The following is a 15,244-nucleotide window of genomic DNA, read 5'->3' as shown; positions in this document are numbered from 1 at the left end:
TATATACACACACACACACACACACATATATATATATACTGAATAAACTAATTAGAAAGAAATATATGATATATTATGCTTAAACAAGAATAGAAAAGATTCCAGGCTTACATTACACAAATGTGATTATGTGATCATTCTCAAATATGAATGCGAAAGGAGACTTAAATTTTAAATTTACACTTGAATGCAATGTCAGGAAAGCAAGGGAGAGAACTATGAATGTGAGGAAAGTGTTTAATCTCTCTCCCAGTCTTTTTGAGTCTTCTATAAAATAGCTGTTATATTTGTCTCTTCAACCTTTCTAACACCACTAGATCTTATTCTACTATAACAGTTAATATCTCCTGCTCCACTTTCCTTCTGCTTAAACCCATTGAGCATAACGGTGTGATTCTCCTTAAGAATTTTGTCTAAAGAATCCGATCATATCTCTTCTTTACAACTTCATGGCCTTCCATGGCAGGTCTACTGTAACCAGTTCCCCTTTTGCTCTGGTCAGGCCATGCCATCTACTGTCCCTGAAACACCATATGCTCATTTCTGTCTCTGTCACTTTCTAAGGCATTCTGTGCTTTCTTCTCTTTCATCCCTATGATCCTTTGAGATCAGATCAAGTTCCAAACCCTCCATAATGATTTTTTTCTTTTTCTACTTCTCTGATTTCCCAGTAAAATTTTAGATGGAACTAGAGTCTACAGATAATATAATTATTTAATATATGCAAGTTTTACTTCTTCAGCTATATTATGAACTCATCAAGGGGTTATAATTCAACATTACTTCAATCATCCTAATTGATTCTAGTCTATTTTTATCCTAACTTTTTACCCATTTTGATACAGTGCATAATGTGGACTCTGACATTTGGATTCTTAGTACATACCGAGTTTCTTTTTTTTTTCTTTTTTTGCTATGGTAGTGACACAACTTAGGGCCTCAAAAATGCTAGGCAAGTGCTCTTCCACTGAACTATATCCCCAGCTCAGAACATAGTGACTTCTTACTTGAACATACAAACATTTGATTCAGAATTATGTGTGACTATTGTTGTTCAGAAAGTAGAGTAAGAACAAACTCAGTGCCTTAGGCTCTTTCTTGTCACTGGGACAAAATATCCAACACCTGCAACTAACAGAAGTTTATTTTGGCTCATGTTTTCAGTCCATAATTGGCTAGCACCAAGGCAGAAGTGGAGTGCCAGAGAGGCATAGCAGAGGAAAACTGTTTACATCATGGTGTCCAGGAAGTAGAGAGCAAAGGGAAGATAGGAGGGAGATATACCCTTTCAAGTCATGCTTCCAGTAATTGGACTTTTTCAAACAGGCAACTTTCCAATAGTACATTCAGCCACTGAACTCATTAGTGAATGAGTACACCAGTATCATAGTCCATGGATCAATTCATTGCTGAGTAAAACAACCCATGATTCTATCACATTTTAAAAGCTCCACCTCTGAACCCCAGACACTTTTCAGGGGTGGAGATGCATTCCAGATCTAGACTATAACATTCAGTTCACTCAGTTAAATTCTTTGCCCAATTTTCTACTAAGTGCAACTAAATATTTTCTACATAATTTTTATTTTAATCAAATTTAATCTTAACCTCTTCCATGTTTTTCTATGATAAATACTTAGCAACTGTAACATTTTCATAGTTGTAGTTGAAATTAAATATGCACAAATTGAAAGCGTACAATTTGATGTGTTTGACATTGTGTATATACGTATGTAACTTTCCCCACAATTTAAAAAGTGAATATGCCCATTACTTTCAAAAATTTCCTTGTGTATCTTTTTAATTTTTCTCCCTTTCCTCACACTCCTATATCCCTCTCAGTAAACTACCAATTCAATTTTCACATTTTTTTAGTTTTATGTAAATGAATCATACTTTATCTACTCTTGTCTCTGGCATTTTAACTTAACATAATTATTTGGAGATTCATTTACACTGCTGTATTTGCCAATAGTTTCCTCTTTTTATTACTGAAAAATATTCTATTGCTTGGACATACCTCAATTTGTTTATCCATTTGTGTGTTAAGTCTTTGTGTGTATATGAGCTTTCATTTCTCTTGGGTAAATACCCGAGATTAGCATAGATGAATCATATGGGTAGATATATTTTTAACATTTTAAGAAACTGCTACATTATTATCCAAAGTCATTTTACATTAGAAAAAGCACCATGTGAAAATCCTTGTGAAGAATTTAAATTTATCCATTCTAAAGTTTGTAGTAGTATCTCATGTAATTTTATTTGTTTCTTGATGACTAATGATGTCACCTTTCCGTATTCTTAGTTACCATCCATATACTTTCTTTGACAAAGTGTTCAAATCTTTTGCTTACTTTCATATTGTGTTGGTCTTTTTAAATTATTACTTGTAATTCTTTACTCTGGAGAGCTGTATACATAGTGCAGATATAAATATTTATCGTATTTTGATTTGCAAATATTTTCTGCCATTCTGTGCTTTGTCTCTCTCTTTTTTTTTTTATACCGGGGATTGCAGTACCACTGAGCTACATCCCCGCCCTTTGTTCTCCTAATAGTATGTATCAAGAGCACAGAGTTAAGCCAGCTGTGATGGCACACACTTGTAATCCCAGCACTCTGAGGGGCTGCAGCAGGAGGACCACAAGTTCAAGCCTAGCCTGGGCAATTTAGAATCTTAACAAGATCCTGTCTCAAAATAAAAAATAAAGGGGACGAGGGATGGAGAGCAATGCCTAGCACAATAAGGGGGAAATAGGGTAGGGGGGAAATCACAGGTTTATGATTCTGATAAAGTTGAATTTAATTATTTCATGGAGTGTGCTATTAGTAACTTAAATAGAAGTCTTCCCAAATTAAAGCCACAAATATTTCTTCATAAGTCACACACACACACACACACACACAGAGAGAGAGAGAGAGAGAGAGAGAGAGAGAGAGAGAGAGAGAGAGAGAAGAGAGAGAGAGACAGAGAGAGAGATGCATCTTTGGTGCATATGGATTCCGATTGCTAATAGCATTTTTTAAAACTGTTATCTTTGAAGGGTAATAAGGGAAAAGAAAAAAATGTGAGATAATGAAAAGATGGAAATAAAGTGGTTGTAGATGGGGAGGGGAGGAGGGGGTGAAGGGAGGGCAGGGGTAAGGGGAAAAAATGAGAATCAAGACTTGTCATGTAGAGGTACAAGATCCCAACAATGAATGTAACTGTACTGTATCCCTAAAATGTACCAATAAACTCAATTAAAGCTGGAAAAAAAACATGTTGTCTTTTTTCCATTGACATCCCATCAACTTTTGTCAGAAGCCATTTGTCCATGTTTGGGTTTGTCTCTGAATTTTCAATTTTGTACCATTAATCTGGTTTTTTAAAATTTTCTATGACCTTATATCTCTTTAAGATTTTTTATTAGTACATGTGTGTAGTACATAATGTTTACATTCCTTGTATGGAGTTGGTACATATACATGACACAACTTAATTCTGTTTTTCATTCCCTTCCTTTGCTTCCCCCACCCCTCTACCCATCTGTAGCTTTTTAACAATTCTTTAAGTATTCCAATTTTGCTCTCCTTTTTCCAAATTGTTTTTTCCTATTTGAGACCCTTTGTATTTTCATATGAGTTTGAAAATTAACTTGTCAGCTCCTACACACACACACCACACACACACACACACACACACACACACACTCCTGTTAAGGCTTTAGGGAGAACTGACACGATAACAATATTGAGTCTTCCAACCCATGAAAAAGATATAGCTCTTCATTTAAGTCTTATTTAATTTCTTTTAGCAATTGAATTTCCTAGTACACAGGTCTTTCACAATTTTGTGAGATTTAACTCCAAATCTTTTATCTTTTTGATATTATTTAAAATGTTTTTTTTCGTTGTTTTTTTTTTTTTTTTTTTTTTTTTTTTTTTGGTACCGGGAATTGAACTCGGGTCCTTGCGCTTGCAAGGCAGCCCACCGAACCGCTGAGCTAAATCCCTGGCCCTAAAATGTTTTTATTTCTATTGGAACTTCTAATTGTCCTTTGCTAGGAAACAACATACAATTGATATTTACATTTTGCCTTTCTATCCTGAAACTTTGTTGGTTCCTGTAGCTTTTCTGTAGACTCTGTTAGATTTTCTGAATAAAAGATTATATCATCTGTGAATAAAGATGGTTTTGCTACTTTATTTTTTGCCAATCTAGGTGCTTTTTACTCTTCCCTTCTTTCTTTTTTCTCTTTGCCTTTTTATTCTGTCTAGAAACTTCAGTACAATAATCTATGAGTTGGTGAAAGCGGACATCCATGTCTTGTTCCTGATCTTAGAAATCATTCCATCTGCCACTACTAAACTTATGGTTAGTAGTAGATGTTTCATAGATCTTTTTTTCAGATTGAGGAAGTTTCTTTCTAGTCTTCAATTACAGAGAGCTTTTTCTTAAAATCAGAAATCAATTCTGGATCTTTCTCAGCCTTTTTTTCTGTATTAATTGAGATGTTCATATGGTTTTTCTTTTTTAGTTTATATACATGGTAAATTAATTTCTTTGTTAACTCTACTGAGTCTTAATGTGCTATCCTTTTAATATGTAGTTGATTTGGTTTGTTAAATTTTTGTTGATTTTCTTAGAAATTTTTGCATCTATATTCAATTAATGAAAGTTTTTGTTTTGTTTTTTGATATGGTGCTGAGGGTCCTTGAGCATGCTAAGCAAGCACTCTACCACCAAGGTGCACCCCGGCTCTGTTTTCTTTTCTTATAAAGTCTTTTTCTTCTTTACTTCTCCCTCCCTCCCTTCCTTCCTTCCTTCCTTCCAGGTACTGGAGACTGAACCCAGGGCCTTCACACTGTGCTACATCCACACCCCAATTTTTGTTTTGAGAGAGAGTTTCAGCTGAGCTGAAACTTGCCATCTTCCTGCCTCAGACTCCCGAACTGCTGGGACTACAGGCATGCACCACCATGCCTGACTGCTTCTTTAAGTGGTGATGGTGACCCGGTATAATAATTCATATAATATCTTACCTGTTGAATATTTTGGATGCACTTGTATAATCTGTGTAGACTTGGTACTATTTGGTCCTGGAATATTTTGTAGCCTTCCACAGGAAAGACCTCTGGGTCTAGAGTTTCCTTTATAAGTTTTTAGACTACAAATTCAACAGCTTTAATAGACTATTCCATTTATTTGTTTGTTTATTTATTTATTTCTTCAATGAGCTTCTTGTCTTCCAAGAAATCTGTCTGTTTAACATGGTATTAAATTAGTTGCTCCAAAGTCATTCATAAGACTCTATTGTTATCACTAAAATCTATAGTTTCTGTGGTGATGTTCTTTTTAAGTCTTTTTCCCCCTTCTCTTTAGTTTTATTATTTTTTCTTCTCTAATTCTTTTTTCTTTTCCATTCTTGATATTGGTAAATTGTTTCTTCTCTTTATCTCAGTCTATTTAGAGACTTGCCAATTTTATCGATATTTTCAGAGAACCAGCTTTTTATTTCATAGATTTTCTCTACCATTTTACTATTTTTCATTTCATTGATTTCTATTGCTTCCTTTATTCTTTTCTTTCCTGTTCACTTTGGGTTTAACCCAATGATGATGAACCTTTCAGAGACGAGTGCCCAAACTGAAACCCAAAACCCACTTACTTATTGCAAAGTACCAACACTGCAATTAAATCTGAATGCTCAGCTGCTGAGGCAATGGTGGGGCAACTTGGCCTGTGTGCCAATAAAGAGAGCTCTGCATGCCCGCTGCTGTGGCATGGGTGCCACAGATTTGCCACCACTGGTTTAACCTGTTCTTTTGCTAGTTTTGTATGGTGAAAACAAGGGTCACTGATTTGAGATCTTTTTTTCTAATATAGATGTTTAATGCTATAAATTTTCTCCAAATGTCTGCTTTAGTGGCATTAAACAAAACAATATATTGAATTTTTATTACCCAGTGGTTCAAAGTACTCTCTAAAATTTATTTTGTTTTCTTTTTGGCCCATGGGTTGTGTAAAGTATGCTTTTTACTTTTCACATATTTGTGAATATCCCACATTTTTCCTGTTTTTGTAATCAGAAGGCATACCTTTTTAATTTACTGAGACATTTTTACTTTTCAACATATGATCTTTTTCTTTGTACTGTAGATTACACCCTGAGCCTTTGCACCGAGCTACATCCTCAGTCACCCCTAACCTTTAAGACAGCGTCTCTCTTAGTTTTCCTAAACTGAGCTTGACCTTGAGTTTTGCCTGCCTCATCTTCCTAAATACTGGGACATATGATCTATCTTGCTAAATATTCTCTGTGCCCTTGAAAATCATGCGTGTCTTGCTGTTGTATGGTATAGTCTATAAATGTCAATTAGGTCAAGTTGGTAATTGTGTTCTTCAGGTCTTTTATGTCTTTACTGATTTTTCTCTTTGTTTCATTAGTTATTGAGAAAGGTTACTCTAATCTCTCATCCAAAATGTGAATTTCTCTATTTTCCTTGTACAGTAGTTCCATCTATTGCTCCTTTCTGTAATTGGAAGCTCTGTTATTCATAAAAAGATTGTCATGTCCTTCTTTTTTCTCCTTTCAAAAAAATTTAATTTCAATTAAATTAAGCATTTAAATTTCATTACATTAAATAACTACTCGATGCTTGCAGTTATTACTGACAGTATTGCAGTAATTACAGCAATACAGTATTACAGTAATTACTGTAGCTTGCTGACAGTTATTTAATATTCTTTTTTCCTCCGTTAAGTTTATTGGTACATTTAGAGCAAACAATACAGTTACACTTATCATTGGAATCTTGTACCTTTATGTGACAGATCATGGTTCTTAGTTTTTCCCTATACCCCTGCCCTCCCTTCACCCCCTTCCCCCTTCCCTATTTACAAAAACTTTGTTTCCATTTCTCCATTTTTTCTAATAGATTGATAATATTATTGCTGTAAAATAACCTCCTTTACCCCCAGTAATATTCTTTGCTCTGAAATATGCTTCAGAAATATAGTCTAATATTAATGTGGATTTATTCTGATCAGTGTTAACATGGCATATCTTTTCTGTTTCTTGTTTTTTAATTCATTTTAAAATGTATTTTTATTTTGTTTTGCTTTGGAGACAAGGTCTCACTGGAGACTCAGGCTGTATTTGAACTAGAGATCCTCCTGCCTCAGCTTCTCAAGTGCTGGGTTTATAGGCATTTGCCACTAAGTCCAACTTAAATACATTTTTTGTTAAGCAAAATATAATCACATTTTTCTTTCTTAACTTGGCAATTTCTGTCTTTTTAAATTTACATTCACATTTAATAGTTAGTATGGTTTTGCTTATTTTTATCATCTTGCTACTTCCTATTTCTCTTATCTGTCCTTTGCTTTTTTCTTCTTTTGCACTAAATGTTTTTATCCTTTTAACTTATCTTTTACTTATTATCTATAATTCATTGTTTTGTTATTTTAGTACTTGCTTTAGGATTTCTAGTATACATGTTTAATTTTTTATTCTACATTCAAGTGATATATAACACTTTTAAGAACTTTCCATTGGTATATTTCTCTTCTCCCTTCACAGCCCATGTGTTAGGATCAGCAACTTTTTTTTCTAAAGGGCCAATTAGCAATATTTTTCAGGTTTGTGGACAATAGAGTCTTTGTTACTTCTCAACTTTGCTATTATAGCACAAAATCACCCAAAGACAATTTGTAAAACAATGGGCAATACTGTGTAATGATAAAACTTTATTTACAAAAATAGGTGGCATTAGGTACAGGGATCATAGTTTAATGGCCTTTTCTTTATGCTGCTGTTTTTATTTGTTTTACTGTTAATGCATATCATATGTCCACACTACATTATTATTGTTCTTGAACCAGTTATCTTTTGAAGGATTTAAATAATAAGAAATTTTAAAACTATATTTACCCATGAAGTTACCATTTCCAGTGTTCTTCATTCCTTTTTGCGTATAGATCCATATTTATGTTTGGTGTCATTTTCCTCCAGATTGAAAGACCTTCCTTAACATTTCTTACAATGTGAATCTGCTGGAGATGAATTCTTTTAGTTTTTATTTGTTTTTAAACATATTTTTCTTTTTTTCCCTGGTGCTGGGAAGTGAACTCAAGGCCTTTTGTAGTATACTACCATACCTTAGCTATTAACCTTCTTTTTTCGGGAAGAAAGAGGGTACTGGAGAGAATTTAGGTCCTTTGCACTGAGCTACTTCTCCAGCCATTTTTATTCTGCATTTTGAGACAAGGGTCAGGTTGTACTGGAACTTGCCTTCCTCCTGCCCCAGCCTCCCAGAGTGCTGGGGTTACAGGTGTGCTCTACCGCACCTGGCTGAATCTTCAGTTTTAAAGGGCATTCTCAGCAAGTATGGAATTCAAAGTTAGCAGTTTTTCCCTCAGTACTTTAATATCTTTATTTTCTTGGGGCCCTGGGTATCAAATACAAGGCCCTGATCGGGCTAGATAAGGACTCTGCCACTGACGTACAACTTCAACCCCCAAAGTATATAATTTTCATTTTCTTTTCAGGTGAGAAAACAGAGACAAAGAGAAGATAAGTAACTTCTTCAAGACCATATACTTATTAGTTAATAGAAGACTAAAAGCAGAAAAACATAAATTAGACCTTTATAGTAGTTCAGAGAAAATAGTCACTTGAATGAATAACAGTAGAGATGATAATTAATCAAACAGCATGGACTATGTATATCTTTACTTTTGCCAATTTGTCAAGACTATTTCCCATGACCTTTAGAAGTCATTCAGCTCAGAAAATTCTAAACTTCTCCAGAATGTTTTCATCTATCCTGGAATACAAGGTTTTAATCTAAGTATAAGTGTTTAAGATAAAGTTTCATTAAGAAATGCTTAGGATATTAAAAAGTGGAAGGAGTGGCTGAGTTGCATCAAAGAAATTATAGTTGTTTATTTAGTATCTTAAAGTTTTATTCCTTTACTTAATTGGGTTTAGCTGAATGGGATAGTATTGGCCTAGCATATATGAGGTCATGGATTCAATTTCTAGCACCACATAATGATGATGATGATGATGATGATGATGATGATGATGATGATGAGCTATTTCAATGGATACTTTTCCAAACCACAAGGCAGAGGGGAAGTATGTTAGTTTTCTACATCTATTACATCTGTTAGAGCCTGGCACTTGAGGGTATCACACCTAGTACACTTTCTTCTACTTTGTGGAATCATGCCACAATGTAGACAAAGTACTTAAGGAGAAACAAATATCCTCTTGAATCGTAGTGTCAATCTAAACCTACTGTGTAAATAAAAGTTGACATTCCCACTGCCTCACTAAAACAAAACACATATGAAAGAGTCTGTAGTATTTCCTCCCATACAGTCCTGTTCAGGTGACAAAGTTATGACCTTTCCCTTTGATAATCTAATAGCCTGACTCAAATCATTTTTCAGTCCCTGCCAAAGAGAAGTAAATGAACTGGGCACAATGGCCACACCTCCAATCCAAACTACTTGGGAGGCTGAAGCAGGAAAATTTGATGTCAGCCTGGACAGCTTAGCCAGATCCTGTCATAAAATTAAATGTAAAAGAAACTGGGGATGTGGCTCAGCAGAAAAGTGCTCCTAGATTTGATCCCTAGTACAAAAAAAGGTAGTGTAGCTCAGTGGCATAGCATTTACCTAGCATGCACAAGGCCCTGGGTTCCATCCCAAGCACCACAAAAACAAAAACACCCTCTCAATTCGTTGATGACATACATTTAATAACCCATGTGAGCTAACAGTTTTCTTTATGGGAAGGTTTTGAAGGACAATTTAAATTTTCTGAGGGGAGGGGGAGGGGTTGTGGTAGGGTTTGGTGTGTGGCTCAGTGGTAGAACTCTTGCCTAGGATGCAAGTGGCTCTGAGTTCCATCCCCAGCACTGCGAAAAGAAAAATGAAATCTTGTTGCCAGCTTGAAAAATTGTATTTTAAGACCATGTGTGATCTAGTTACGTTTAGAACATTAGTTTTACAGATTCAGTCTTTAAAAGATATCTTATCATTCATTAAAATAAAAATCCCTTGTAATTCGGATATACTGCCACCAGATAAAGCTTCTGTCACAGACCCACAGAGACTAGGTTTATTTCCTTCAGGGAAATAAATCATAAATCATAAACCAGCCATACTTTATAGGAAATAAATGATAGAATGGTGAAGACTTGAAGCAAAGTCTAAATAAATATACTTTGGAAGATGGACAATTTGATTTTTTATCATTTAGTTCCAACACTAATTTTGCACACAAATTTTGTTCCAAATATTTCTCTTTCATTCAGCTTAAGAAAATAGACTCCAAACCCTTCTGGAACTTATATTTTCTCCCAGGGTTTGAATTTAGCTTGATATCATAATTTCTTTAATATACTTTCTTGAAATGCCACTCACTTCTGTCTCACAGACATATCCTCTTTAGAAGTAGTGTGATAGTTGTTTAGGTTTTACTTTTTAGAGATTTGGATTTCGTTTGGAAAGACTGGATTTCATTGTTCTACCATACATTTCAAGAGGAAGATACACAGATGAGCTTGTCCAAAAGAGTATATGGCATGTCCACATTTATGTGTAAAGAGGAAATATTCCAATGTAATTTTAAAGAAGACTAAAAGTCTTCCTCAACCTTGTATTTTCTCTTTCCCTTTCCTCCTCTCCCCTCCCCTTCCCTCCAACTTCCCCTGTCCCACTGGGGGTTGACTCCAGGGATTTTGCACTGAGCGACACCCACATCCCTTGTTTTGGTATTTTTTTATTTTGAGACAGGGTTTTGTTAAATCACTAAACTGCCCAGGCTGGGCTGGAACTTGTAACATTCCTGGGTGAGCCTCCCAAGTGCTGAAATTACATGCCTAACTGTTACATTTTCTAACTGGACATAATGGGTTTAAAATTATTTATGTAGTTTTATCTTTGTTTTCTTTTTCTTTTTTTGGTTTTTGAGATTGGGTTTCACTATGTTGCCCAGACAGGCCTAGAGTTCATAATATTCCTGCCTCTGCCTCCCCAGTGCTATGCCGTCATGCCCAACTCATTTTCCTTCCTTCTTCACCTTCCCATTCCCTCCTTCCTTCCTTCCTTCCTCCCTCCCTCCCCTCCTTCTTTTCTATTTGTTCTTGGGATTAAACCTAGAGCCTTTGCATTGAACCACAACTCCAGTTCTTTTTTGTATTTTTATGTTGAGACAAGGTCTCATTAAATTACCCAGGCTGGCCTTGAACTTAACATCTTCCTACCTCACCCTCCCCAAGTGCTGCGATTATAGGGGAGGAATACCACACTCTTCTCTTTACTTGCTTTTAGTGAAGCTAAATTTAGCAAAACTCAGCAATCTGGGTTTGAGGGGGGGTATGGTTTAGTGGTAGAGTGCCTGTCTACCTGGGTTCAATCCCCAGCACTGTAAAAATGTAAATTAAATAAATAAAATTTCATCAATATACATCTTTTATGTACTACTCTAATAAGAAAATTCTTCAGGATTGATGACAGATTCAAGTCGCTCACAAAAAGCCAGGCATTTAAGGTGCATATATTTTGTTTGCAGTGCTGCAGATGGAAGCTAGGGCCTCACAAGTGCTAGGCGAGTGTCGTACCAGCAAGCTACAACCCTAGCCCTGCTCCCATTTTCAGGGAGGATTTGGAATGGACATTTATTTTGTTTTGTTTTGTTGAGAGAGGGTCTAACTATGTAGTTGAGACTGACCTGAAACTCACTATGTAGCCAAGGTTGGTCTCGAACTCACAGCGATCCTCCTGCCTCAGCCTCCTGAGTGCTGGGATTACAGGCGTGCACCACCACACCCGGCCATATATTGTGATATCAAGTTAACGTACCAGAAGCACAGATATCAAAAATCTAGGATTGCTTTAGAGGCATTAAGCAATATACTGAGAACACTAAACTTTGCCGGGGCAAAAACTTAAGAGTTAATTAACAAGGATGTAATTGTAATAACAATAGTATAAGAGAAAGTGCCTATTAGTACTGTCAATACAATAGTACAGAAATGTGTAAGAATTATTATACTGGACCGGGTATGGTGGCACATATCTCTAATCCCAGCACTCTGGGAGGCTGAGGCAGGAGGGTGGAAAATTTTTGAGTCGAGCTTGGGCAGCTTATCTTTGTGTAACCCTGTCTCAAAATAAAAAAATAAATGGGCTAGGGATGCAGCTCATTACCAGGACTCTGGGTTCAATCCACAGTACAAAAAAAATTTTTTTGCCAATAATAACTCTTGGTCCATTCAGCTCAGTATTCTTTTGGTAAAGTGAAATTGGCAATTTAGAATTTCAGAAGTCCCTTTGGGTTCTTTTGAACAGAAATTGCATTTGCAATTTGAAAATGTTTTAATTCAGAATGTATATTTTGTCCAAAATTTCCTCACCGTCCCCTTGCTTTCCTTCTATAATCTGTGATATATGTCATCTGGTCGTGATGATTTATCAACATTTATTATGTACATTTGGCTTGAATAATTCTGAGTATGGGCCCTAATTTAACCAATCACCAATGCATCATTTCAGGGATAACATTAAAGTGGTAATTGCCATAAAATATCCTCTGGTGTAGACTGTAAAATGATTTATGTAATATGTCATATATCTCTTTACCCACAATTATCAAGGAATTTACTTCCGACATTGTACATGTTTTCGATTATTTTATTTTTTAAAAGAAAAGAGATTAATATTTAGTAAGTACCTAATGCTGTATAATATTACTTTCATGGAGAATAGTTTCTTACATAGAGTAATTGCTCAATAAACGCTTATGAAGCAAATGAATGTCAAGTATTGTTTATCACTTTAGATAGGTGACCTTATTTATTCTTACAACAGTCTTATGTGAGATATGTACTATTTTCCCCCATCTATAAAATATAAGAATAATAGTACCTATATTACAGGATTATTAGGAAGATCAAATGATTTAATATACTTAATGCAATTAGAAGAGTTCCTGGAAAACAGTAAGTTCTAGTTAAATATCATCATCATCATCATCATCATCATCATCATCATCATCGTTGTTATTTTCCAGTGTTACCTATAGACGCTGAAGTACAGAGATTTTAAAGTCATTTTTCCAAATGTCACAATGGGAACTAAGGGGCTGCAACAAATTTCTATACTTTATGCCCTTTCTTCTAAATCTTTTGTTTTTACCTTGGTATTCTTGCCAAAGAGCTCTACAGAATGTTATTTTGCCCTATTTCCATGCATAACTAGATTACTTTGTAGGCTTTCCATTTTTCTTTCTTAGACTATCTTTCAATTCTTGGAAAGATTATTTTCTTTCTTAAATTTATTTATATATGGCCTTTCTTTACTTGACAAGTATGCTGTTTCTCAGGACATCTTTTCCCTGGAGCCTTATATATTTTTTTCAGTGACTATAAAAATTCTGTCTAGTTATCCTTATCTTGTTTATTTTTGCAGTACCAAGGATTGAACCCATAATGTCACTCATACTAGGCAAGTTCTCTACACCCTCAGCCGCTGGCTCATTATTGAAATATTTCCTTTCCACATCTTTTCTCTAATGAATTTAATTTGTCTTTTTCCCTTCTTAATTCAAGAAGTTCTCAATAAGCCCTTGATTTTGTATGAAATATAAAGAGAGGTGAGGTAAAAGATACATTCCCTTCTCACACCAGTGGTTTTTAATAATTTATTTTCACTTGCTAATTCACTGTATAGAATGATTCTATTATGCTTTTCTGTGGCTCATGAATATGACGAATGGAATTTCTCACAGCATAATCATTTGAATTAACCAATATGGTTACAAAGCAATTCATACAAGTTGTAAATTTTTTCCTGTGTTCTTTCACAAAGTATAGCTTAGACAAATAAATTTTTGGGTACCACTGATTTCTCTCAGAAAATGAGACTGTTATCACATGGTTCAAATTTAAAAAGACTTTGAGAAGATACATAGGATACCGAAATTTATGATAAATGAATACACCAACGCATTCTGATAATTTTCTTAACTCATTGAATATTAGTGAAAAAGACTTGAATGACTGTGGCTGGGAGTGGAGCTCTGAGATGGGTAGAGGAGTGGTAGCCTAAAGACCTGGTGATAAACCTGACTAGGTAGCTTGGGGTTGGATTATGAAGGCTTTGATGATCTTCTCTTTGTTCTCTACATTGCATATGTTTTCAGGTTCCATTAACAGAACTCCTAAAATCCAAGATTGATTGGTTTCACACACCCAGCATTAAATCTTCGGAGTTCCATTTAAACCAAAACCTGTATTTCAAAACTAATCTTTATGATTGAGGACCAAAGCATTTTTCACCACCCAATACTGACATGATAAGAAGAAACTGGAGAGCTGGAGATCTTGGCACAGCTTCAAGGAATGATAGAACAGAATGTAGAGAACTCTTCCAAGTTTTGGAAGGCATCAGTTGGCTGAACACCCCACCCCCTTTTTTTTTTAGACAGGGCCTCACTATGTAGTTGAGACTGCCCTGGAACTCACTATATAGCCCAGGCTGGTCTTGAACTCACAGCGATCCTCCTGCCTCAGCCTCCCGAGTGCTGGGATTACAGGTGTGCGCCACCACGTCCGGTTTGGCTGACACTCTTGACACACTGTAACGAGAAGTTTCCTTGAAAACATCTAGCCTTTCCCTACTACGGAATGCTAAAGGATAGCAAAATTCATGTATGCTTAAAATTTGATACTGCACTAATTTCTCTCCCCAAATTACTCCCCAGCATTTCTGTTCCTAAAGCATTTGCAATAAGCTCAGCAAGCTGCCTCATAGTCCTTCGAAAAGCTGTTTCTATACATTCTCCCTTTCATCCTTATCTCATATATTTGTTTTTGTTTTGCAGAACGAAAAAGGCAAAACAATTTAAAGAGATTTGGAGACATACCGCCCAAACGACCTATAGTCGGCTTGGTGTCGCTTCGCAAGATTTTGGTACCCAAAGTAGCAGAACCAGGACTAAGCATCCTTCCTCTAATCACACTTTTCTTAAAGCAAATGTTCTGCACTGTCGAACATCATCTCTTCCCAATTCAACACCTCCTCGCAGCCCGCCCCCTGGTTCCTTCCCACTCTCTACCTCGCCCCCCCACTCGCCCCCACTCTGCGCATGCGTCCCAAGAACCCCCTACACTCGCGGCACCGGCTGAGAGTATTGTCGGGGGCTATTCTCTCTCCCAGGAACATGGCGGCGAGTCAGGGAGG

The 15,244-nt window shown here is 35.9% G+C and overlaps 1 protein-coding gene across 1 annotated transcript in view; it reads left to right on the top strand.

The window, feature by feature from the left end:
* The window catches only part of Lrch2 (leucine rich repeats and calponin homology domain containing 2), a 127,993-nt gene that overhangs the window by 18,371 nt on the left and 94,378 nt on the right, over positions 1–15,244 (top strand). The window contains exon 4 of the mRNA XM_010603119.2: positions 14,886–15,191. Coding sequence (XP_010601421.2) covers positions 14,886–15,191 — 306 coding nt within the window. The remainder of the gene's footprint in view (positions 1–14,885; positions 15,192–15,244) is intronic.

This window comes from Fukomys damarensis, unplaced genomic scaffold (genome assembly GCF_012274545.1).
Source record: "Fukomys damarensis isolate Sample0158 unplaced genomic scaffold, DMR_v1.0_HiC HiC_scaffold_39, whole genome shotgun sequence".
NCBI lineage: Eukaryota > Metazoa > Chordata > Mammalia > Rodentia > Bathyergidae > Fukomys > Fukomys damarensis.
The sequence above is the reverse complement of the archived record's forward strand: the minus strand, read 5'-3'. Positions and strand labels throughout refer to the sequence as shown.